The sequence below is a fragment of the Sapajus apella genome, unplaced genomic scaffold (assembly GCF_009761245.1).
Source record: "Sapajus apella isolate SASKATOON/1434 unplaced genomic scaffold, GSC_monkey_1.0 scaffold2, whole genome shotgun sequence".
Lineage (NCBI taxonomy): Eukaryota > Metazoa > Chordata > Mammalia > Primates > Cebidae > Sapajus > Sapajus apella.
Genome location: NW_022436942.1, coordinates 67,978,641 through 68,004,974, shown reverse-complemented (window position 1 = coordinate 68,004,974; position 26,334 = coordinate 67,978,641). Strand labels below are relative to the sequence as shown.

General features: G+C 48.9%; 1 protein-coding gene across 1 annotated transcript in view; it reads left to right on the top strand.

The window, feature by feature from the left end:
- Positions 1–26,147, top strand: part of GLTP (glycolipid transfer protein) — a 30,301-nt gene extending 4,154 nt beyond the window's left edge. Inside the window, exons 2-5 of the mRNA XM_032301189.1 lie at positions 18,711–18,769; positions 19,769–19,902; positions 22,039–22,189; positions 25,441–26,147. Coding sequence (XP_032157080.1) covers positions 18,711–18,769; positions 19,769–19,902; positions 22,039–22,189; positions 25,441–25,623 — 527 coding nt within the window. The 3' untranslated portion in view covers positions 25,624–26,147. The remainder of the gene's footprint in view (positions 1–18,710; positions 18,770–19,768; positions 19,903–22,038; positions 22,190–25,440) is intronic.
- The last annotated feature ends 187 nt before the right edge of the window (positions 26,148–26,334 follow it).

Here is a 26,334-nt window from a genome sequence, read left to right as displayed (position 1 = left end):
TGTTACCCAGGCTGGAGTGCAATGGCGCGATCTCGGCTCACCGCAACCTCCGCCTCCTAGGTTCAGGCAATTCTCCTGCCTCAGCCTCCTGAGTAGCTGGGATTACAGGCATGCGTCACCATGCCCAGCTAATTTTTTGTAGTTTTAGTAGAGACGGGGTTTCACCATGTTGACCAGGATGGTCTCGATCTCTTGACCTTGTGATCCACCCGCCTCGGACTCCCAAAGTGCTGGGATTACAGGCTTGAGCCACCGCGCCCGGCCCTGAGGTGGAGTTTTAAAGAAAGAATCTCTACTGGGATTTCAGAATATTTTCCTTCCAGACTTATTTACATCTATCTTTTTTGGGGGAAAAAAAGTATGGGCTGGTATGGTGGCTTATGCCTATAATCCCAGCACTTTGGGAGTCCTAGGCGGGCAGATTGCTTAAGGTCAAGAGTTTGGACCAGCCTGGGTAACATAGTGAAACCCAGTCTCTACCAAAAGTACAGAAAATTAGCCGGGTGTTGTGGTTCATGCCTGTAGTCCCAGCTACTCGAGAGGCCGAGGTGGGAAGATTGCTTGAGCTTGGGAGGTGGAGGTTGCAGTGAGCTGAGACTGTGCTACTGCACTCCAGCCTGGGTGACAGAGTAAGACCTTGTCTCAAAAAAAAAAAAAAAAAAAATCTACGTAACGCCTAATTATCACTCATTACTGGTTGGCAGAGTGAGATGTTGTCTCAAAAAAAGAAAGTATAACCTGCTTTTTCTACCTAACAATATAGCATGACCATCTTTTAATGTGAGTCCTCTTCTGTCTTTCCTTTTCTTTCCCTCCCTTCCTTCCTTCTTTCCTTCCTCTTTCTTTTTCTCGTCTTTCTTTTCTTCCTTTTTTCCTCCCTTCCTCCCTCTTTCTTTTTTTTCTGTCTTGCTGTGTCACCTAGGTTGGGGTGATGCAGTGATGTGAACTCCTGAGCTCAAGGGATCCTCCCACTTCAGCTTCCTGAGCAGCTAGGACTACAGGCGTGTGCCACCATGCTCAGCTAATTTTTAAATTTTTATTTTTGTAGAGACTGGGATCTTTTTATGTTGTTCAGGCTGGAGTGCAGTGCTGTGATCTCGGCTCCATCAACCTCTACCTCCTGGGTTCAAGTGATCCTTGTGCCTTGGCCTCCCAAGTAGCTGGGATTACATGCATGTGACTCTATGCCCAGCTAACTTCCGTATTTTAGTAGAGATGAGGTTTCACCATGTTGGCCAGGCTGTTCTTGAACTCTTGACCTCAAGTGATCCATTCGCCCCAGCCTCCTAAAGTGCTGGGATTACAGGCGTGAGCCATCGCACCTGGCTGATTCTATTTTTTCAATGTGGCATAATTTATTAAACCAATCCCCTACTGTTGGACATTCACACTTCTTATGCCAGGCTCTGGCAGGCAGTGCTACAGTGAATATCCTTGTATGCACTTCTTTGGGCACTCCTTTGGTTATTTCTCATTTTTAGAAGTGAAACTGCTACATTTCTTCTTTTTTTTTTTTTTTTTTTGAGACGGAGTTTTGCTCTTGTTGCCCAGGCTGGAGTGCAATGGTGTGATCACCAAAACCTCCGCCTCCTGGGTTCAAGCCATTCTCCTGGTTCAGCCTCTTGAGTAGCTGGGATTAGAGGCATGTGCTGTCACGCCCAGCTGATTTTGTATTTTTAGTAGAGATGGGGTCAGGCTGGTCTCGAACTCCCAACCTCAGGTGATCTGCCCACCTCGGCCTCCCATAGTGTTGGGATTACAGGCGTAAGCCACCTCTCCCGGCCTCGCCTCTCTTAAGCCTTTGTTAGGTGTGGTTTGTGGCAGGACCGCCTGGGCTTGCTTCAGTGGGCGTGGGCTGTGAGGCAGCCTCCTTCCTGCCTGGTTTAGACCAACCACATCTTGGGCTTGCCCTTCCTCCTTATCTCCAATCGGAATCTCCCGAGTTGTACAGGTTTTACTACATCCACTTAGAGGCCAGCCCTGTGTTTATCTTCTCTCTCTGCCTTGACCCAGTAATCAGATCTCTCCTGACCGGTCAGTTTGCAAGACTGACTTCTGGGAGGCCTGCTTTCTCATTTTGAAGGTCAATTTTTCAGCTGTTCTAAAGCATGAGCAATGGGAGGGCATGGAGAGTTAAGTGTCATCTAGTTCTTGACACTATGGTTCCCTATTACCCCAGCTTGAAGCCTTTGCGAATGGCTTGCAGCCCCGCACGTGTCACGATTGTCATACTCTTGCCTCCAGAGCTTCCCCCCATCAGCCCCTCCGCCTGGTGGAGCACTCTGCTCTTCAGCCCACCTCCCTCCTTTTGCCTGTCTGGGTTCTACATACCCTTAAGGGGTCACCTTATCTAGAAATTCTCTCCTGACTCTCTTAGACTCCCATGGACCCTATCAGATTCTGTGACTTTGAGGTATTTCAGGGCCTAGCACTTGGTGCTAGTGCTGTTCGCCGAATGACTGCTTTTCATTCCATTCTCATTCTCCTGAGTTCTTGTTGAAGATGCTGGGCCCTTCTCTCTCTTTCCAAATTAAAATACATGAATAGAGTGGGCACAGTGGCTCATGCCTGTAATCCCAGCACTTTGGCAGGCTGAGGCAGGCGGATCACCTGAGATCGGGAGTTGGAAACCAGCCTGGCCAACATGGAGAAAACCCGTCTCTACTAAAAATACAAAAAATTAGCTGGATGTGGTAGCGTGCACCTGTAGTCCCAACTACTGGGAAGGCTGAGGCAGAAGAATCCCTTGAACCTGGGATTCAATCTCAGTGAGCTGAGATTGCACCACTGCACTCCAGCCTGGGCAACAGAGTGAGACTCCATCTCAAATAAATAAAATAAAATACATGACTAAATTAAACTACATAACCCCCTTTATAGCCTGTACTTATGGCAGACGTCATTAATCAGTCATGATGCTGTTTCCCCTTTGAGCCTAGACACAGCCTGGGCATCTTTCTTAACACATCCACTTCAGGTCAGTTAGAATGGTGCATGAGATGACTCCTGTTTGCTCTGGCTTAGGGAGAAACTGGACATGGAAGAGCTAAAGGTCATGATTTCTACCTCTCAGATCTTGAAATCCAAATTCTAGAGTTGATTTTTCTTCATGCCTCTTACCTTAATTAAAGGGATGTCTGTGGAATCTGGCCTTCTAGGTATCTGGCAGTCATTAAATAGTTCTAGAGTGAATCCAGAAAGAGTGGTTTTCTATCACTTTTGGTTCAAGACTTGTTCCATTTTTGTGGGTGGGGGGACAGTGGCAGCCTAGAATCACAGATTTATCTTGTTTTACAGCCAAAGAAACCAAGACCAGAGAGGTTAGGTGACTTGCCTGGGTTCACACAGCCAGTGAGTGACCAGTAGAGCCAGACTAGAACTCGGGCCTCCGGACTCCTTATGCAATGCTCTTGCTGTCATGCCTGCCTGATGTCCTGGCTTCCTCTCTGGTAAAGGAGAAATTGCCAAGTGGAGCCAGTCTGGCTGGCCACTTGAGGAAATCCAGTGGTTCTGCTGGCACCATGGTGACTTGCCCACATGACAAGTGGCATGGGTGCCACAGACCAGACATGCAGGTTTGCTCTGAGGTATGTAACTTCTAAACAGCCCCCCAAGCTGGTCCATAACTCCTGATTATTTGAATGTAAATTAGAAAATGACTGGGGTGTGGAAGTCATCTTGTGGGAAGATCCCCAAACAAGTTAGCTGTTTGTTTTTTTTGTGTGCATGCGTGCGTGCGTGCATGTGTGTGTGTTTGTGTGTGTGTGGGGTGGGGGGTTTTGAGACGGAGTCTCCCTCTGTTGCCCAGGCTGGAGTGCAATGGTGAATCTCTGCTCGCTGCAACCTCTGCCTTTTGGATTAAAGCGATTCTCCTGCCTCTGTCTCCCTTGTAGTTGGGACTACAGGCGTGTGCCACCATGCCTGGCTAATTTTTGTATTTTTAGTAGAGACAGGGTTTCACTATGTTGGCCAGGCTGGTCTGGAACTCCTGACCTCATGATCTGGCCACCTTGGCCTCTCAAAGTGCTGGGATTACAGGTGTGAGCCACTGTGCTCAGCCTCATGTGTGTTTTTTCAGAGACGAGGTCTTGCTCTGTTGCCTAGACCAGCACGCTGTGGGGTGATCATAGCTCACTGCAGCCTCTAACTCCCGGGCTCAGGTGATCTCCTGCCTCAGCCTCTTGAGTATTTGGGATTATAGGCGTGTACCACCACACTCAGCTCTGGCGTTTCCTTTAACTGGGATATCAAGCTAACTGGCAAGCAGCCCCACCTATACCCCTTGATCCATGAGTTAGAAGTTCCCCTACTGCAATAAGTATCCTCTGAGATTTGGGACCACCCACCACAGCCTTGCAATGTTTTTTGCTTTTTTTAAAAATTTAGAGGCCGGGCGCGGTGGCTCACGCCTATAATCCCACCACTTTGGGAGGCCGAGGCGGGTGGATCACGAGGTCAAGAGATCGAGACCATCCTGGTCAACATGGTGAAACCCCGTCTCTACTAAAAATACAAAAAATCAGCTGGGCATGGTGGCGCGTGCCTGTAATCCCAGCTACTCAGGAGGTTGAGGCAGGAGAAGTGCCTGAACCCAGGAGGCGGAGGTTGCGGTGAGCCGAGATCGCGCCATTGCACTCCAGCCTGGGTAACAAGAGCGAAACCCCGTCTCAAAAAAAAAAAAAAAAAAAATTTAAAGTTAACGCTAATACATGTTTATTTCTGGTTTTATATAGAACAGGGGTGTCCAGTCTTTTGGATTCCCAGGGCCACATTGGAAGAATTGTCTTGGCCACATATAAAATACACTAATGCTAATGATAGCTGATGAGCTAAAAAAAAAAAACAATCTCAAATCTCATGTTTTAAGAAAGCTTACGAATTGGCGTTGGGCCACATTCAAAGCTGTCCCCGGCTGCGTGCAGCCTGCAGGCTGCGGGTTGTACAAACTTGGTGTAGAATATCCTAAGAAAGACAAGCTGTATTAACCCTTCTAATATAGCAGGTGAGTTACCATTTTGATTGACTGTTGAGAGCTGGATTCTAAAGGAGTGGGATTTAGATTGTGTGCTTGGGAGGGACCCCGAGAAGATGAATCAAGTAAGGTCTTGCTGAGGGAAGAAGCCAGATAGACACTTGCCACAATGGCTGTTACAATTTTGAAACTGCCGGCCAACTTTGGAGGTGCATTTGCAAGTAGTGAGATGCTTTCTTAGCCTTCAAGAGCATTTGCTGTGTGCTGGGGCCATGCTGGTGGGTCCCATTCTTGATTCCACCTGGCCAGAAAGGCCCATTTCCTAAAGGTCCAGGACCGTCGTCCTATCTGTGCAAAGATGTGACTCCAGGCAGGGGCACCAAAACCAGTGGCTGACTTGGTGAACGACTACCAGGGCACCGAGCCAGCTGCACGGCTGCTTAAAGGCTGACAATTCCTCCAGCAGCCTCCTTTATAATGTCCAAAGGCCACAGGCAGAGTACATACAGACCAGTGGCACCCGCCCACCCTATCCTGGGATGGTGGTGATTAGATCTTTGTGTTCAGAAAAATCTGGCCCTTGAGGTCAACGCCTGAGGTCTGGCTTCTCTGCTGCCAAAGGAAGAGGATTGAGTAGGAAGGGAGAGACTACCGTGGCTTGCTAACTCATCTACCTCTCCTCTGCTGCTTGGAGGGACAGCCCTCCACTGAATCCCTTGAGTCAGAAGCCAGACCCTCCCAGGACCCAGCGATGGGCTTCTGCAGCGTAGGCACCCAGCCTATATCCATATGAAAAGAAACAGGAGGAATTCGTGACAAAGGGCTTTGTAAAATATAATGCATGACCAAGAACATAGCTAGTGTCGTCTGTTTTGAGTGGCTCTCAGGATCAAGCATCAAATTAGGCAGTAACTCTTTTTTTTTTTTCGGGGGGGGACTGAGTTTTGCTCTTGTTGCCCAGGCCTGGGTGCAGTGGCGTGACCTCAGCTCACCACAACCTCTGCCTCCTGGGTTAAAGCGATTCTTCTGCTTCAACCTCCTGACTATCCGGGATTACAGGCACGCGCCACCAAGCTCGGCTAATTTTGCAGCAGGTCCAGCCCGGTAACAGGGGAGACCAGCACCACTTTAGGAAACGGGCAGATGTTACAAGCCCTCTTCTATGGGAGGAGGGGAAATGATAGAAACTTCCTGGCTGGCATGACAATTCAATCATTTCAATGAGCTTCTTAGAATGGAAATGTTCAGTCCAGGCACGTTGGCTCACACCTGTAATCCCAGCACTTTGGAAATCTGAGGTGGGCGGATCATGAGGTCAGGCATTTGAGACCAGCCTGGCCCACATGGTGAAATACTGTCTCTACTAAAAATACAAAAAAAAATTAGCTGAGTGTGGTGGCGCAAGCCTGTAATCCCAGCTACTTGGAAGGCTGAGGCAGGAGAATCACTTGAACCTAGGAGGTAGAGGTTGCAGTGAGTCTAGTTCATGCCATTGCACTCCAGCCTGGGACACAGCGAGATTCCCTCTCAAAAAAAAAAAAGAATGGAAATGTTGGGTTCTAGTTTTAGGTTTCACCGTTTTGGTAAAACCTGCCAGAGTGAATGTTAACTTCTTTTATTACATTCTTACAGTGATTCTTGTATGGAGGCTTTTTTTGTGGTTCTTCTTATAGTATTAACTGTATCTGAGTTTTTCAGAGTCATTGCAGTGAATCAGCCCTCTCTCCAGGGTCTTCTAGAAACCTCTGCTTTCCACGCTGGCAGTTAGGCAGTCGACTCATACTTCCCTGTGTTCAGAAATGATTCATTTTCTGCCCTGCTGTTCCTCCAAGTTCCTTACTTCATTCCCTTCTGAGATCTCTGTCTTAATGGCCTGGAATATATTTGAAGTCATTATTTTATGATGGGGAGATTTCTGCTAATTTTACCCGTAGCAATCAGTCAATGAGTCAATAATTCTTTTTCTCCCTCCTCCCTCCCTCCCTTTCTCCTTCTGCTTTGGTTTCTTTATCATTGGAATAATTGTTTTCTGGATTTCCTCTCAAAAGAAAAACTTTGATGGGAAAGGTGATGACGTAATTTATAATAATAAGCATAAATGATAATATCTTCTTTTTCTTTCTTGGCTTTTTTTTTTTTTTTTGAGCGGAGTCTTGCTCTGTCACCAAGGCTGGAGTGCAGTGGCATCATCTTGGCTCACTGCAACCTCCACCCCCCCATCCCATCCCACCCCAGGTTCAAGAGATTCTCCTACCTCAGCCTCCTGAGTACCTGGGATCACAGGCACACGCCACCATGCCCGGCTAATTTTGTTTGTATGTTTTGGGATCGGAGTCTTGCTCTGTCTCCCAGGCTCGAGTGCAAGTGGCATGATCTCAGCTCACTGCAACCTCCACCTCCTGGGTTCAAGCAATTCTCCTACCTCAGCCTCCCAAGTAGCTGGGATTACAGGCGCTTGCCACCACACCCAGTTAATTTTTTATTTTTAGTAGAGATGGGGTTTTGCCATGTTGGCCAGGCTGGTCTCGAACTCCTGACCTCAAGTCATCTGTCTGCCTTAGCCTCCCAAAGTGCTGGGATTACAGGTGTGAGCCACTGTGGCTGGCCTGATACTTTTTCACTGAACAATTACTAGGTACCAGAAACTATGCTGAGGCCTTTATTTATACAACTTCATTTAAGTCTCACAGCAACCCTTTGAAGAAGGGTCTGTTATGAGCCTTATTTTAAAAATGGGGAAACTTGCTGGGTGTGTTGGCTCACACCTGTAACCCCAGCACTTTGGGAGGCCCAGGTGGGCAGATCTCTTGAGGTCAGGAGTTTGAGACCAACCTGGCCAACATGGTGAAACATTGTCTTTACTAAAAATACAAAAATTAGCCAGGTGTGGTGGCTCACACCTCTAATCTGGAGGCTTCAGAGGCTGAGGCAGGAGAATTGCTTGAACCCGGGAGCCGGAGATTGCAGTGAGCCAATATCACGCCGCTGCACTCCAACCTGGGCAAGAAAAATAAACAAACAAATAAATAAAATAAAAATGAGGAAACCAGTTTGGAGAGGTTAACTCATTTCTCCCAGGCCATACAGCAATTAAGAAAAATGGTTTTCCCAACTGCATCATTCTTAGTTCAAGACTGGTTTTTCCTGAATAGGGAGAAATTATGGGACAAAGAGTTGGCATGTCATGGGGGCGAGGTTTTTGTTTTGTTTTGTTTTTTTGAGGCAGAGTCTCACTCTGTCGCTCAGGCTGGAATGTAGTGGCATGATCTCAGCTCACTGCAACCTCTGCCTCCTGGGTTCAAGTGATTCTCCTGCCTCAGCCTCCTAAAAATCTGGGATTACGTGCACACCAACATGCCTGGCTAATTTTTGTATTTTTTTTTTTTTGTTTGTTTTGTTTTGTTTTTTTTTTTTTGAGACGGAGTTTCACTCATGTTACCCAGGCTGGAGTGCGATGGCGCGATCTCGGCTCACCGCAACCTCCGCCTCCTGGGTTCAGGCAATTCTCCTGCCTCAGCCTCCTGAGTAGCTGGGATTACAGGCACGCACCACCATGCCCAGCTAATTTTTTGTAGTTTTAGTAGAGACGGGGTTTCACCATGTTGACCAGGATGGTCTCGATCTCTTGACCTCGTGATCCACCCGCCTCGGCCTCCCAAAGTGCTGGGATTACAAGCTTGAGCCACCGCACCCGGCCATAATTTTTGTATTTTTAGTAGAGATGGGTTTACACTATGTAGGCCGGGCTGATTTTGAACTCCTGGCCTTAAGTGATCCACCCACCTCGGCCTGTAATCCCAAAGTGCTGGGATTACAGCCAGAGGCCAAGGCACCCGGCCCTGGGGGGAGGTTTTTAAAGCAATGTTTTGAATTGTTTTGTAAACATTCTTTCCTTTAGACAGTAGACTCAGAGCAGGAATCCATTTTAGGAATGTAGGTAACCTCAAGGTTCAGTATCCTTAAAAATAGGTCTTATTGCAAACTGAGCTGTGGCAACCTGCACCCCCAGATTAATAAATGATTCATCTCCATCAGCTGTAATTTGAGTGTCTTATATTATGATCCTTGTGACCCAGGACCTATAAGGTTAATCTGCCTCATCTGTTTAACAACTGAACTTTATTATCCAGCTATAAAAAACACTGAATTTGAAATGGAACCTCCCCACCCGAGGCTTGTAGCATCACGACTCAGGCATCCTGTTCTTTCTTTCTAGAAATAATTGTTTGGGAATTGGGCTAGGTGTGTTCTGTCCTGAATCACACAGTCTGACAGTGAAGCAAGCTGTGCATCTTAAGGAGTGCTTTCTTGTTCCTAAACATTGTTCCTGAGATGAAATGAGAGAGTGGGCCAGGGCAGGGCAATGTGGTCACCTTGTTACTCAACGTCAGGAACGGGAACTTCCCCATGTCGTAAGAGATGGCTGTTTCTTTTCTTTTTTTTTTTTTTTTGAGACGGAGTTTCACTCACGTTACCCAGGCTGGAGTGCAATGGTGCGATCTCAGCTCACCGCAACCTCTGCCTCTGGGTTCAGGCAATTCTCCTGCCTCAGCCTCCTGAGTAGCTGGGATTACAGGCACGTACCACCATGCCCAGCTAATGTTTTGTATTTTTAGTAGAGACGGGGTTTCACCATGTTGACCAGGATGGTCTCGATCTCTTGACATCATGATCCACCTGCCTCGGCCTCCCAAAGTGCTGGGATTACAGGCTTGAGCCACCGCGCCCAGCTGAGATGGCTGTTTGAAGAGGCAGGCATGGAGAGGCAGCTTGGATGGAAATTTCCAGATACAGACTGTGGTCTTGCTAAGAGTATAACGACCAGTACTGTCCAACTCTCTTGAGACCAGAAAAAGAGGAAATGAGGTCGGGCGCAGTGGCTCCCGCCTGTAATCCTAGTGCTTTGGGAGGCCAAGGTGGGAGGATCACTTGAGGCCGGGAGTTCAAGATGAGCCTGGGCAACAAAGTGAGACCCCATCTCTACAAAAAATTAAAAACAAAAAAATTAGCTGGGCATGGTGACGTGTGTCTGTAGTCCCAGCTACTCCAGAGGCTGAGGCTGGAGGATCACTTGAGCCTGGGTAGTCAAAGCTGCAGTGAGCCGTGATTGTGCCAGTACACTCCAGCCTGGGTGACACAATGAGACCCCATCTCAAAAAAAAAAAAAAAGAAATTAGTATGATTCTCTGTGGTCACTGCTGGCTTACAGGGAATTCTGCTTTCTGGGCAATGTCACCGTCTGAACTGTGGCAGAGACCCAGGCAGGAAGCCCCAGACGGCCCTTATCTAGTCAGAATTGTCAGAGGTGATGCATGAAACCCCTCCTTGGTGCATGTCTCCTTTTTGCAAGCAATTCTGATTCTGGTGGCTATTTGGTTTATAAGTATCTAAAAGGATTCAGCTGGGCATGGTAGCTTATGCCTGTAATCCCAGCACTTTGGGAGGCTGAGGTGGGCAGATCGCCTGAGCTTAGGAGTTCAAGACTACCCTGGGCAACATGGTGAAACCCCATCTCTACTAAAATACAAAAAATTAGCCAGGCATGATGGGGCGCACCTGTAGTCCCAGTTACTTTGGAGGCTGAGGCAGGACAGTCGCTTGCGCCCGGGAGACAGAGGTTGCAGTGAGCTGAGACTATGCCACTGCTCTCCAGCTTGGGCTACAGAATGAGACTCGGTCTCAAAAAAAAATAATAATAATTGAAGCACTGCAGGAAGTAGCTGTCAACCATCAATAGGAGTTTTAGAAAAATACACAAAGTTGGCTGGGCATGGCGGCTCATGCCTGTAATCCTAGCACTTTGGGAGTTCAAGAGCAGCCTGGGCAATAGTGTAGTGAGACCCAGTTTCTACAAAAATTTAAAAAATTAGCCCAGCATGGTGGTGCATGCCTATAGTCCCAATTACTCTGGAGGCTGAGGTAGGAGGATTGCTTGAGCCCAGGAGGAGTTCCAGGCTGCAATGAGCCATGATTGTGCCACTGCACTCCAGCCTGGGCAACACAGTGAGACCCTATCTCAAAAAAAACAAAACGCAAAGCTGTCCAGCTGTCCTAAAAAACCCTGAAGGCACACCATCTATCATTTAGTGAAGCTTGAGGGGACCAGTGACATTTCTCCGCCATGTCTGTATCATAACTCATATTTTTTTTTTTTTTTTTTTTTTTTGGGACGGAGTTTCGCTCTCGTTACCCAGGCTGGAGTGCAATGGCGCCATCTCAGCTCACCGCAACCTCCGCCTCCTGGGTTCAGGCAATTCTCCTGCCTCAGCCTCCTGAGTAGCTGGGATTACAGGCACGCGCGACCATGCCCAGCTAATTTTTTGTATTTTTAGTAGAGACGGGGTTTCACCGTGTTGACCAGGATGGTCTCGATCTCTTGACCTCGCGATCCACCCGCCTCGGCCTCCCAAAGTGCTGGGATTACAGGCTTGAGCCACCGCGCCCGGCTCATAACTCATATTTTTGATGATGGCTCTGTTTAGAAAATTACAAATGGCTTCCACTATGAAAGCAGTGACATTTGTGTTATATTTTGATGAGTTCCATAGAGGATGCTGAACTAGAACATTGTTGGTGTATTCATTTTGAAAGCCAGACACAGTGGCGCACACCTGTAGTCCCAGCTCCTCAGGAAGCTGAGGCAGGAAGATCACTTGAGCCCAGGATTTCTTGGCTGTAGTGTGCTACACTGATTGGGTGTCTGCACTAAGTTTGGCCTCCATATGGTGACCTCCTTGCAAAGGGGACCACCAGGTTGCCTAAAGAGGGGTGAACTGGCCCAGGTCAGAAACAGCAGGTCAGAATTCCCATGCTGATCAGTAGAGGGATTGTACCTGTGAATAGCCACTGCACTCCAGCCTGGCCGATATAGCAAGGCTCTGTCTCTTTAAAAAAAAAAAAAACAGGTAGATGGAAAATAGTCCACTGTTTTTAGTTTTTTATTATTTAGATTAAGCATCTTTTCATTTCCATTGTGGATTGCCCATTGTTCTATAGGGCTGTTGTTTTTTCTTATTGATTTGTAAGAGCTCTTTACATATTAGAGATATTAGCCTTTTTTCTGTTACGCTTGTTGCACAGTCTCTCTACTCTCTGCCGCCCAAATCGTTTGGCTTTGGTTGGTGGTGGGATTTCTCCTCTTCCCTATATAGGAGGTTTCTGTTTTTTATAATTAGATTTATTGGTTTCTTTCCTTGCATCTTCTGAGTAGTGCGCCTTCTCCATTAAACAGAAGGGGCCGTTTGCCAGCTGTTCCAGATAACCAAAGCTTTACTGTATTTGGAATCTGCTCATTCTAGTGGGTTCTGTGAAAGAAGATGGTGGGACTGTATCTGATTTTTCTTTTTTTAAAGACAGCTTCAGACCAGGCATGGCGGCTCACCACTGTAATCCCAGCACTTTGGGAGGCCAAGGCAGGTGGTTCACTTGAGCCCAGGCATTTGAGACTGGCCTGGACAAAATAATAAGACCCTGTCTCTATTTTTTTTTTTTTCAGACAGAGTCTCACTCTGTCACCCAGGCTGGAGTGCAGTGGCACGATCTCAGCTCACTGCAACCTCTGCCTCCCAGGTTGAAGTGATTCTTTTGCCTCACCCTCCCAAGTAGCTGGCATTACAGATGTGCACCACCATGCCCAGCTAATTTTTGTATTTTTAATAGAGATGGGGTTTCACCATGTTGGCCAGGCTGGTCTTGAAGTCCCAACCTCAGGTGATCCTCCTGCCTCGGCCTCCCAAAGTACTGGCATTATAGGCGTGAGCCACCATGCCTGGCCTGACTCCATCTCTATTAAAAAAAAAAAAGAAAGTAAAAAAAAGTAATAATAAAAAATAAAAATGGTTAAAAAAGACAGCTTCCTTTCTCCCTGGAGTTAAGATCATGAACTAGAGAACCCTCCAAGTCCCCTCCCTCCCTCCAGGCAGACAGGTTCTGGGTGGCATTTCAAAGAGCCTGTTTGCTGACAATTAAAAAAAACAAGTTTGGGGTAACTGCAAAACTGGTCAAACAAGAAGGGTAATTTGGGGTTAGGGCTGCATTCTGTAGGAAAGGGAAGGCTCCAGAGCCTGGTAGAAACATGTCATACTCTATTCAGAGTGGGCGCAGGCTTGAATTTAAACTATTAGAGACTAGGTGTGGTGGCTTATGCCTGTGATCCCAGCTACTGGGGAGCTGAGGCAGGAGAATCACTTGAACCCGGGATGGGGAGGTTGCAGTGAACCTAGATCGGGCCACTACACTCCAGCCTGGGCGACAGACTGGGACTCTGTCAAATAAATAAGTAAATAAACTATTAGAAAAGCCACTACATGCTTGAGAATTAAAATCATCTGATTACCTATTTTCTGAGTTCAAAGAATGGCAGCATTCTAGACAGAAAGGTTAAGGGTGTAGTGGAAGCAGCCTTGGCTCTGGAGTTGTGTCTGAATTGCTGGCACTCCACGTGTAACCCTGGCAGGTCATGTGTCTTCTCTGTGACTTGATGTCCTTGGACTGCACCAAAGGCAAACATAAGCCCAGAGCCTTGGGTGGGTGATGTTGAAACAGGCTTCAGCCCAACAATATACAGAGCACTTCCTGTTTGCACAGCACTTCTGGGCTGTAGAAACCAAAGGTCCTGAACCTGGAGTGGTTAAGTCACTTGGCCAAACTCACACCAGAGCTGAGATTCAAACCCAGGACTGTGGATGCCACTGCTTCAGTGCCACTGCCCCGCTTGATGCCACTGCTAATCATAGGCAGCCCACTTCCAGATGCTTCCAGATTAACTTCAGCATGCGTGTTTACATAACACAGAGATGCATGCAGAGCTGCCTCTCCTGCCATGCCGGCAGCGTTCCCAGCCCCTGCCTCGCCTCCCCTCTCTTCTGGGCTCCCAGCCCCAGAAGTGCACTGGCGGCAACACATTCCTCCCCCACTGTTGAGCAGGAGCTCTGGGCCTGTGCAGTGGCCTCACACACAATGACAGCTGCTGTTGGGCCCAGCTCCTGCTGACCACAGCGGCCTCGTGACCCTTGAAGCGCACGGTCAGGCGAACACAAAACAAAAAGCCTTTCTCCCTGCCACCAGGGCAGGGCCGCTCAGAACCGCACAAGGACACTGTAGAACATTTTTCTGTGTCTCTGAAATGCATGTTGAATGACCCAAGTCATTGAGAAAAGCCAATAAGCCACCCATGGTCAGTGATTATCTGTCATCAAGCCCTGCCATCATCTCTTCACTGGAAAGCTTTGGTTGAAAGCCAGCCAGTGGCAGTAAAAACAATCACAGTCAGTGCTTCAGGCCCTCGCTTTGCACGCGTGACACCTCTCACAGCAGCCCTGCAGAGGAACATCCTAGAAGGATTTCCATTTTATAAGTAGGGGAACTGAGCCCCAAGTCCCTTCGTGTATCCTCTGCCATCCGGGTTGGACAGGTGCTTAAAACCAGTGCATTGGGGCAGTCTGAACCATGAGAGGGTGTAGAGATGGAGAGGCTGGCTGGGAAATCACTGACAGATCCCACATTTCCCACAGTTCATTCATTCATTCATACATTCATTCCTTCCTGCATTCATTCATTCATTCCACAGATGTCATACAAGTATCGACTGGGGTCAGGCACCAGCTGGGTGCTTGGGGCACAGCAGGGAACCTGATCTCTGCCCTCTTCTGAGCTCAAGTCTGGTGGGAAGACTGTTGCTTTAAAAAAGAAAAAGGTGTTACACACGTGACTATCGTCACTGTAACATAGAAATGTACTTGGAAGAAAAAGTAGAAGAAAGAAATAGGACTTTTATGAGCAAAAAAAACCTGACATTACTTTTTCCAATATTTTCTATGAGAAAATTCAAACGTGTAGCAAAGTTGAAAGAATTTTACAGCAACTTGTACTCGTACACCTACTACCTAGATTAATATTTTACTATACCTATATATCCATATATCTACCCATCTGTCCATCAGTCTAATGTAAGCCTTTGGACATGATATTTTTTTATTTTTATTTATTTGTTTTTTGAGACAAGAGTTTCACTCTTGTTGCCCAGGCTGGAGTGCAATGGTGTGATCTTGGCTCACTGCAACCTTCGCCTCCTGGTTTCAAGTGATTCTTCTGCCTCAGCCTCCCAAGTGGCTGGGATTACAGGCATGCGCCACCACGCCTGGCTAATTTTTGTATTTTTAGTAAAGACAGAGTTTCACCATGTTGGTCAGGCTGGTCTCGAACTCCTAACCTCAGGTGATCTGCCCGTGTCGGCCTCCCAAAGTGCTGGATTACAGGCGTGAGCCACCGCACCCGACCTATATTTTAAATTTTTTTAGAGATGGGATCTCACTCCGTTGCGCAGGCTGGAGTGCAGTGATACAATCATAGCTCACTGCAGCCTTGAACTCCTGGGCTTGAGCAGTCCTCCCACCTCAGCCTCCTGAGTAGCTGGGACTACAGGTACATGCCCACATCTGGCTCATTATACATTTTGGGAGAGGAGGATGTAAAGCCATCAGCTGGATCTGAGAAGCAGCCATACCTCCAAATGGGTTTTGCCAGTCCCCATGTGTTCCATCCATGGCACCTGCCTGCCTCCTCTGCCCTCCCATGAGGGTTGGAATTGGCACCCCCTGGTGGCACTGTAGTCATTGGCTGGGGTGAGGGGGGGGTGGAAGATCTTGGCTCCGGGGTTATTATGTAATTCAAGAATGCATGGTCTTTCCAGAGAGGCAGTGGTAGCAGTGCTGGAAGGAAAACACCTTCCAGGCTAACAAGTGACATGACCTCCAATGTGGCCTCTGATGTGGCCACCCTAGGGAAGGCTTCAGCATGGCCCCTTGCTGGGAGATTTGCCTTTGCAGATATTGGAAAGAGGCTCAGTTGCTGAGAGAAGACTGCTCTCAGCAACTGTGTGAGTCCAGTGTGAGGACAGCATGCCCAGAGCTTGCAGCAGGGGAAGGTGGGAGCCCTGGCCGTAGCAGGGCCTCACGGGGGAGCTCAGAGGAAGTGGCAGGGTTGCAGGTCAAGGATGGGTCTCATTCAGTGGAGGTTCTGGAGGACCCTGTGGCTTCCATGATAATGTCATTTGCTGGGTCACAGCGCCTGACTCTAGTAACGATATTATTGAAGTCCAGGTACTAAGTGCTCACCACTCGCCAGGCACTGCTACATGTGTTCGGTGCCTTATTTTTAATTTCTTAAAGAAGCATATGAAATAAGTACTATTATTGCGCCATTTGACATGTGAGGAAACTGAGGCACATAGAGGCGAGGAGACCTGCTCAGCTGAGGAGTGGTCATGCAGGATTCACACCCCATCTGTCTGAAACCCTAGCCTACCTTCTTTCCATTGGACTGTGGGGTGTTTCCTTAAATGTTTAATGCTGTTTCTCTCACGCGCCTCTTTTCATAGCTGCAATTAGAATGTTCTAGATGGCTGGCCAGGTGTGCAGGGTCTCCTTTGGTGGAATTCGGCTGAAGGAAGTTCCTCCCCTAGCCCTCTTGCCTCATGCAGTCGACTGGTGCACACACTGAGGCCCCTGTCTGGCCTCCTGGGCATTGGCATTTCACTCCCATGGGGCTGGCACTCGCCTCTAGCTTGCTCTGGGGTCTTTTTCACCTGTGTTCTGTGGCAGGCTTAGAAAGCTCACTTTTCTGGACTGGAACAAGGACAATGAGATGTCTCAGAAACCCAGCAGTCTGTCTTCAGGCTCGAAAGTGAAGTCTACATCGAGCCCGCTCAGTAAAGAACCTGCATACTTCCTTCATGGAAGGAGCGAGATGTCCTGTGACAGCCTGCCATGGAGGTGACAAAAGAGGGAGACGAGGAGTGGCAGGCAGCAGGCTGCTCACATTTTAGCAGATCCCAGCCCTTCCAGGAACTGCCAGGCAGTTTCTAAGTCTACATTTTATCAACTCCAAGGTGTTACTTATACGACACTCCGATATATTATGACCCATGAAGAAAGGAAAACGCCTCCATTTAAGAACACCCTACTGGGTGTGATGGTGTGTGCCTGAAATCCCAGCATTTGGGGAGGCTGAGGCGGGAGGCTCGCTCAAGTCCAGGTGTTGAAGCCTGCAGTGAGCTGTGATCTCACCACTGTACTCCAGCTTGAGTGCCAGAACAAGACCCTGTCTTTATTTTATTTATTTACCTTTCTTCACTGTTACTTGCCAAAGGACCCTGTCTTTAAAAGCACACATAGGTGCATGCAGATGGCGTCACCTGGAGCAAGCTTAAGCTTCACACTACTATTGAAGACAATGGCTGAACAAATTAAGAGGGCAGAAGTCCAAGAGTGTATTTCACACTGCCAGCCAAAAACACTTCAAGGCTAAGAACAAAGCCAAACCAGTTACCTCTAATCTTAAGAAGATAAACACTACGAATGATGAAAAAGTCAGCAGAGTAGACGAAGCGTTTGTATTCAAAAACCGCAATCACTTTTGCACTAATCTAATAAATGTACAAGAGAGATTTGCACACTCTCAGAAGGCCTTTCTCCTTAATCTCTGCAGAAAGAACTGATTCCTCAGCAGCATCATGAAAATAAACTAGTTAATATTGATGAAGCTACAAAACTAATGGCTCAGTTCTAATATAGTGGTGATGCATCTAATTTCCCCAAAAGACCCATAAATTAAATGTTTTATACAATTAAAAAAACCACATTGTACAGCTCTGGACAAATTTTTTTTTTAAATTCAATCACAGACACCTTACAAGAGACAAATTTTCATTATATCCTTATTCTGAGCTTTTTTCTATTTTAAGAGTTAAGCACTTTAAAAAAAAACTTTTATTAAAAACAAAGACAGTTTAGGTCTACACGGGGTCCTGATCATCAAGCTCTGTGATGATCGTCAAGATTTGAGACAGAGTCTCCCTATGTCACCAGGCTGCAGGGCAATGGCGTGATCTCTTGCTCACTGCAGTCTCCACTTCCTGGGTTCAAGCAGTTCTCCTACCTCAGCCTCCTGAGTAGCTGGGACTACAGGCGCGCACTACCACATCCAGCTAATTTCTGTATATTTAGTAGAGACAGGATTTCACCATATTGACCAAGCTGGTCTTGAACTCCTGACTTCAAGTGATCTGCCCGCCTCAGCCTCCCAAAGTGCTAGGATTACAGGCATGAGCCACAGCTCCAGGCCAAAAAATTTTTTTTCATTAGCTGGGTATGGTGGTGCATGCCTGTAGTCCCAGCTACTCCAGTACTCCAGAGGCTGAGGCGGGAGGATCACTTGAACCTAGGAAGTTGAGGCTGTGGTGAGCTATCATACCACCGCACTCCAGCCTGAGTGACAGATCGAGATCCTATCTCAAGAAAACCCCCCCAAAAATGCCATTCTGATTCCAGAGATGAACCAAATGTGCATCTTAACCTTGGATTATTTATTTCAAGCCATCCTCATCACACCTCTGTGATTGGTGCTGTGGCCTCATTTGCCAGGTAGGAAACAGGAAGCTCAGAGAACTGAGCTGGGGGCTGCATGCAAGCCCATGCTGCCTCAGTAACACCCAGAACAACTCAGCTCTCCCTGGGACACACTACGTGACCCACCCCCCATGTCCCCATGGCCCTGACAAATCACTTTTGCTGGGAATCTCTTTTTCTTTCTTTTTCTGAGATGGAGTCCTGCTCTGTCACCCAGGCGGGAGTGCAGTGCCTGGGTGACAGGTGGCACGATCTCGGCTCGCTGCAACCTCTGCCTTCCAGGTTCAAGTGATTAAAGGAAATCTCAATCTCTCTTCTCATTTTGTCCCTAGATTGCCTTGGGTCCCCAGTGTTTACTCCCATTAAGGCAGACATAAGCGGCAACATCACGGTACGTACCTGGCCGGGCAGCCACAGCCCAGGACTTGCATCAGGAATCTAAGCCCACCTGGGTTCCCAGCACCATGGTCTCAGCTGCAAGCTTCCCAGCCCGAGGAAGGGGAGGGAAACATGGAAGATGGGCCCCAAGCTTGTCCGATTTGGGCTCGATGTTCTTGGCCCTCCTCCACGGTCTAGCCTGACTGGGACCAAAGTCTAATTAAAGTGTTGACCCTGAGAAAGAACCTGCTGGTTTTTCATCTATCCCCACCAAATAAGTAAGCCCTTAAGTCCACAGTCAGCATGCATCTGGCCCTCCCCTTCTCCAATCCTGGTAGTTCCTGATGTCATCTCCCCAGCCATAGACTCCCTCCCTGCCTGTGAGAATCCACGTGGGGCCCAGCCAAGGGCTTGGGACATGCTGCATGGTCTCATTTCTCCATCCCAGCCCTTTGAGGCTGGTCCTGTGTTATCCCCTTTTTACAGATGAGGAAGCTGAGACTCAGAGGGGTTGAAGGACTCACTTAAGGTCACAAGCAAGTTAGTGGCAGAGCTGGGATTCAGACCCAGGCCTAGCCGGCTGCATCTCAGAGGCCTTCGTTCCTGGACGTCTGAATCCTCGGAACCTATTTCCACTTGTCCACCAAAGCAGAACTTCAGATGCTTGGTGTCTGAGGCAGTGTCAGTAGCAGCTGGAGAACATGGATTCTGTACCAACTGTGTGACCTTGGGCAAGTCTGTGCCCCTCTGTGAGCCTCAGTGTTTCTGCCTGTAAAATGGGATAATGACAGCAACATCAGGGTTGCCACTGGGATCATATAAGGCAGTGCCTGTAAAGCACTTGGCAAATCCTGGTTCACGCGGACAGTCGTAGTTATAAGTGTTGTCCCTGCTGCTCCTGGAGCACAGGAAGGAGCGGGAGATGCCGGTGGGGTGCTCTTCACCCAGCATGCGGGCCGGATGTCTGTGGGGGCAACTTACCCAAGGGGAAATCCTGTGTGCTCCATTTCAGAAAATCAAAGCGGTGTATGACACCAATCCAGCCAAGTTCCGGACCCTGCAGAACATCCTGGAGGTGGAGAAAGAAATGTATGGAGCAGAGTGGCCCAAAGTAGGGGCCACACTGGCGCTGATGTGGCTGAAAAGGTGACAGGCTCAGGTGGCAAGGCCCGGGCTCTGGGCTGCAAAGGAGGGAAAGCAAACTCATCACTTCCGTGGTGTCATTTCAGGCTGGGAAGGTCACTCCCCAGCCCTTCCAGTGTGATGCCGGTTAATGGCTGGGAAAAGGCCTCCCGAGGGCCAGGGTCTGGCTGACAGTGATGCTTCCTGGTTCCAGTCCCATCAGAGCATATGAGTGAGCACATACCACCATCTGGGCATTGTGCTAAGCTCTTTATACGCCTGGTTGGGTTTCATATGCTGTGAGTTAGGTGTGGTAGCTATTCGCATCTCACAGAGGAGGCCACTGGCACTTCTTGAGGCCACATCACGTGTCCATGTCATCTAGCACAGTTGTGCAAGTTGCGTACTGCACAGAGGTATCCTGTTTAGGGCTGGTCACGCGTACAAAGTGGGTTTGTATGTCATGACAGTTTCTTGGTAAAATTATACCATCTTGAGAAGGAGTTCTTTTATTTTTATTTTTTATTTTTAGACACAATCTCGCTTTGTTGCCCAGGCTAGAGTGCGTGGTGCAGTCTCAGCTCACTGCAGCCTCCACCTCTTGGATTCAAGCAATTTTTGTGCTTCAGCCTCCTGAGTAGCTTGGATTACAGGTGTGCACCACCATGCCTGTTTAATTTTTTTTTTTTTTGAGAGAGTCTCACTTTGTCACCAGGCTGGAGTGCAATGGCACAATCTCAGCTCACTGCCACCTTTGCTTCCTGGGTTCAAGCAATTCTCCTGCCTTAGCCTCCTGAGTAGCTGTGACTGCAGGCACGCACCACCATGCCCAGCTAACTTTTGTATTTTTAGTAGAGACGGGGTTTCACCATCTTGGCCAGGATGGTCTCAATCTCTTGACCTCATGATCCACCCATCTTGGCCTTCCAAAGTGTTGGGATTACAGGCGTGAGCCACTGCGCCCAGCCTAATATTTGTATTTTTAGTAGAGACAGGGCTTCACCATTGTTGGCCAGTCTGGTCTCAAACTTCTGGCCTCAAGTGATCCGCGCACCTTAGCTCCCAAAGTGTTGGGATTACAGGTGTGAGCCATCTTGCCTGGCCTTGAGGAGGAGCTCTATCTAATTTGCGCAAATATATCCTATGGGCTGGTTTGAACCTATGCTGTTCTCTACCAGCTACAGATTCTTCAGCCCTCAAGCCCAGCACTTCTGTCCCTTAGAGCACCCCACCCTGACTCAATCCCTACCCCACTGCAGGGGGAGCAGAGCAGCTCACCTGCTGACTCCAGTGAGAGCGAGGGGCAGCAAAGGAAAGAGCCTGCCTGGGGGCTGAGGCAGGCAGGTTCACATTTTTTTTTTTTTTTTTTCCTTTTTTCACTATCCACCTGGAGATATGGGTTCACCTTCTGGCCTGTGACTGAGCCTTTCTAGGGGACCCTCAATGCTTTCTTCTGTGAAATGATCTGATCATACCAAGCTCAGCCTCACGGGCCTGAGGGAAGCAAGAGATGAGATCATCGGTGCTAAGGGGTGGGCCCTGGTGAGATGTTTGACGTGGACTCCTTGCTGTGCCCCATCCACTTCTCCTGGCTCATGAAACTTTACCCTACCCCTCGAGGAAAGGCTTGGGTGGCCATTGGAGGATGCCCGGGGAGGTCTCAGGCACAGGGGCAACGAAGCAGATTTAGAAAGATGCTGAGGGCTGGAAGTGGAGGTGGGGAGCCCAGGGCATGTGGGGCCAGTCTCAGCAGTGTGCCCAGTGTGTCCACAGTCTGTGGTCTGTGAGCCCTTTGAGGGCCAGTGCTGTGGCTTCATTCCTTAAGCACTGATGGCTGCCTACCCTGTGCCAGACTGTGGGGGTCACGTGGACACAGAAATGGACAAGGCAGCCCCAGACCCATCCCTCATGGATCTTCCAGTCAGTGGGACCGATGTCACAGGCCAGCACCAGGCCTGGAGGAGAGAAGGTGCTTGGGAGATAGTGAATGAAGCCAAGTGGTCACGTTACTTGTAAGCAGAAGGGAAGATGATTAGGGAATAATCACTCCTGCTGGGGTGTACATGTTCCTGGCTCACAGTAGGTGCCTAATTCAGAGTCCATCAGGGTCTTCACAGCAGAACTGTGCAGGTCCTAACGAACCTCCTCCCTGGGCCATAGGGGCCTCCGTTTCATCCAGGTCTTCCTCCAGAGCATCTGCGATGGGGAGCGGGACGAGAACCACCCCAACCTCATCCGTGTCAACGCCACCAAGGCCTATGAGATGGCTCTCAAGAAGTACCATGGCTGGATCGTGCAGAAGATCTTCCAGGTGAGCCACGCCTGCCAGCCCCAAAGGACCACACAGGTTCTGCTCCCTGCTCTGCCGCTGCTTGGCCGAGGCCTCCTGGCCTGCGAGGCTGCGTTTGCACCCTTGGGCTCAGGAAGGGCTCCCCCGTTAATTTGGGTGAGGCTGGTATACTGAGAGCTTCCCCTCCTGTGCCCTTGGCCTGCCCCATTCACGGCCATGGCAGGTGTCACTGTAGATACCCCATGGTGTTTCTCTTTGGGGCCTTGGCCTGTGAGGCCTGATGGGGGGGGCAACAAGAGAAACCATGGGGAAGGCCCAGGTGGACCCCAGGTTGATGGGGACCCAGCATGACAGCCCCCAGATTTAGCCTAGATCCCCACCTCGGGCATGTGGGGAAAAATGGGCCCCATCTCTCTGGGAGCATCTGCTGAAAGGCCCTTTGGGTTCTTGGTAGCTTGTGTTGGGGTGACACTGGCCAGGGCTCCTAGAAGTGAGGCTGCAGCACCTGCCTGATTAGCTGAGGGCCCCAGGGTTGGTCACTGGCCTGAGAGCTCTGCTCAGGAGACATCCGAAGGCCCTCTGGCTGCCCTGCGCCATGCCCATCACCTGCTGCTTGTGGCCCTCATGTCACCTGCGTGTCCCTGCCCAGCCTGTTCTAGCCACTCTTTCTGCTGCAGCTCCCTCTGCCTGCCCACCCTGGTGGCCATGAGAACGAGGGGCTGACGGGCCCTGTTCAGTGTTCCTGTGGGGTACAGGCTGCAGGCAGCCTGGGGCAGAAGCCAGTATGGTTCCAGAGAGGAAGAGCTGGTCATAGGCTGAGATGCATGGCAGTCCCTGGGCTGTCCACCCTGGCAGAGCTGGAAACAGGCTCATTCCCATGGCCCCTCGAGAGCTCCACAGTGCAGTGCCCCTACAAATTCTCAAACCACCCCAATAATAACAGTGTGTTCTTTGTACCCGGCCAAGGGCAGCTGCCCATGATTTGTAATCTTCACAAATGCACCACAAGGTGGGCACGGTTCTCACCTCCATTTCCCAGATAAGGACATTGACGCTCAGACCAGGTCACACAACACAAAAATGGGGGGCTGCGATCCTACTTCCCTGAGCCTCGATATCCTCATCTTTCAAATGGGTATAAAAAAAGCCCTACTCAAACAGTCATTGTGATGATTAAATGAATTCATCAGTATAAAGTGCTTGACACCTGGTTCACATGGTTTACACTCAGACATCAAAGCTATTGTTATTATTATTACTATTATTATTATTATTATTTTGAGACAGGGTCTCACTCTGTCGCCTAGGCTAGAGTGCAATGGTGCAGTCTTAGCTCACTGTAAGCTCCACTTCCAGGCTCAAGCGATTCTCCAGCCTTAGTCTCCTGAGTAGCTGGGACTACAGGTGTGAGCCACCAATGCCTAGCTAATTTTTGTATTTTTTGTAGAGATGAGCTTTCACCATATTGCCCTACCTGGTCTTGAACTCCTGAGCTTAAAGCAATTCTCTTATCTCAGCCTCCCAAAGTGCGAGGATGACAGACATGAGCCGCCAGCCCAGCTATTACTACTTTTATTATGAAGGAATAGTTAGTATTTGGTTGGGTGCGGTGGCTCACGCCTGTAATCCCAGCACTTTGGAAGGCTAAGGCAGGTGGATCACCTGAGGTCAGTAGTTGAAGACCAGCCTGGCCAACATGGTGAAACCCTGTCTCTATTAAAAATACAAAAAATTAGTCAGGCATGGTTGTGGTCTTCTGTAGTCCCAGCTACTTGGGAGGCTGAGGAAGGAGAATCGCTTGAACCTGGGAGATGGAGGTTGCAGTGAGCTGAGATTGGGCCACTGCACTCCAGCCTGGGTGACAGAACAAGACTTTGTCTCACACACACACAAAAAAGAATATTTATACTTTTCTCAGCCTATCAAACTCATAGCCTAAGCTTTTTTTTTTTTTTTTTTTTTTGGTGAGACAAAGTCTCGCTCTGTCACCTAGGCCGGAGTGCAGTGGTGTGATCTTGGCTAACTGCATCCTCTGCCTCCCAGGTTCAAGCGATTCTCCTGCCTCAGCCTCCCGAGTAGCTGGGACTGCAGGCGTGTGCCACTACGCCCAGCTAATTTTTGTATTTTTAGTAGAGATGGGTTTCATCATATTGGCCAGGCTGGTTTTGAACTCCTGACCTTGTGATCCACCGCCTCAGCCTCCCAAAGTGCTGAGATTACAGGCATGATGAGGCACCGTGTCTGGCTAGCCTACGCTTTTTATCCAGTTGCACCTTTTTTCTTCTGGCTTTGAAATTCTGTGAATTTCTAACCCTCTGCACTTTTCAAGTATCAGAGCAACCATGAAATTTAGAGAAGTATCGCCCCCCAAAGGACAAAAAAGAGACCACAGCACAGATTAGCAGTCTTCTCCCCAGCTCAGAGAGTGGGTTTTTCTGAATGTGTTTTGCATATGAAAATGACATTACAAAAGAAAGAAAAGAAAGGGTTTTCCCAAGGAGTAGTTCACCTTTTGCAGAGCAGGGAACCCAGAGGGAAAAGACCCAACCGTGTTGAACGCCTACTGTGTGCCTGGTGTTGTGCTGAGCACCTACCGTATGCCTGGTGCTATGCTGAGCACTTTGTACAACCCCCTTAATCCTTATAAAAGCAACCCGAATGACCCGGCGCAGTGGCTCACGCCTGTAATCCCAGCACTTTGGGAGGCTGAGGTGGGCGGATCGCCTGAGGTCGGGAGTTTGAGACCAGCCTGACCAACATCGAGAAATCCCACCTCAAGTAATAAAAATACAAAAAATTAGCTGGGTGTGGTGGTACCTGTAATCCCGGCTACTCGGGAGGCTGAGGCAGAATTGCTTGAGCCCGGGAGGCTGAGATCGCGCCATTGCACTCCAGCCCGGGCAACAAAAGTGAAACTCCATTTCAGAAAACAAAACAAAACAAAAAAAACCCCGATTAGGTGGGAGCCATTATCCCCATTTTGCAGATGAGGAAACTGAAGCTCAGAGAGGCTAAGTGACTTGCTCAAGGCTCACAGCTCGTTGGTGGCCCAAACTGGCATTTGCACCCAGGTCTGTCTGTCCCCAAAGCTGATGTCCCTCCTGCTGTCTCTCAAAATATACCTCCCTTTTCCTTTCCATTCCAACACCTCAAATAGCACAGCCCCCTGTCCAGCACGGACCCAGGGGAGACCCTCCCGGAACCCTGTCTGCTGGCCTGGCTTCTCTGCCCCTGCTAACGCTGTGCCTACCTCCCTTCTTGCCCGTCTCAAGGCAGCTCTGTATGCAGCCCCCTATAAGTCCGACTTCCTGAAAGCACTCTCCAAGGGGCAGAATGTGACAGAGGAGGAGTGCCTGGAGAAGATCCGTCTCTTCCTAGTCAACTACACGGCCACCATCGATGTCATCTATGAGATGTACACCCAGATGAACGCGGAGCTGAACTACAAGGTGTAGTCATGCCCACTGCTGGGCATGCCCCCGCCTTGAGGCCACACAGAGAAACAGGCAAACCAGAATCACTGTGAATCAAGTCGGCGGCTGCCCCTGGCATGCGTCCCCCAGAGCAGCCCAGGGTCCTGCCAGAGTCTGCAGGCGCAGCCCTCATTTTTTAAAAGTCTTTTTTTGTTTTGGTCTATTCTAAAAGACCAGTAAATAATGATCTTACTTCCAAATCTCCTTGGAATTTCACGACAGCACAGACTGACTTATGCCTTCATTTTAGTGTGGTGAAAATCGATTAACGCTTCTAATGAATCAAGTCCTAGGGTTTTTTGGTTTTGTTTTGTTGCCAATGAGGAACACAACTCTGGGGGAATGATGTCATCCACCTGACTTTAAAAATAAGCACATGATGGCCGGGCGCGGTGGCTCGTGCCTGTAATCCCAGCATTTTGGGAGGCAGAGGCGGGCAGATCACCTGAGGTCTGGAGTCCGAGACCAGCCTGACCAACATGGTAAAACCCTGTCTCTACTAAAAATACAAAAAATTAGCCGGGCGTGGTGGTGTGTGCCTGTGGTTCCTGCTACTCGGGAGGCTGAGGCAGGAGAATTGCTTGAACCCGGGAGGCGGAGGTTGCAGTGAACCGAAGTTGCACCATTGCACTCCAGCCTGGGTAACAAGAGCAAAACTCCTTCTCAAAAAAAAAAAAAAAAAAAAAAAAAAAA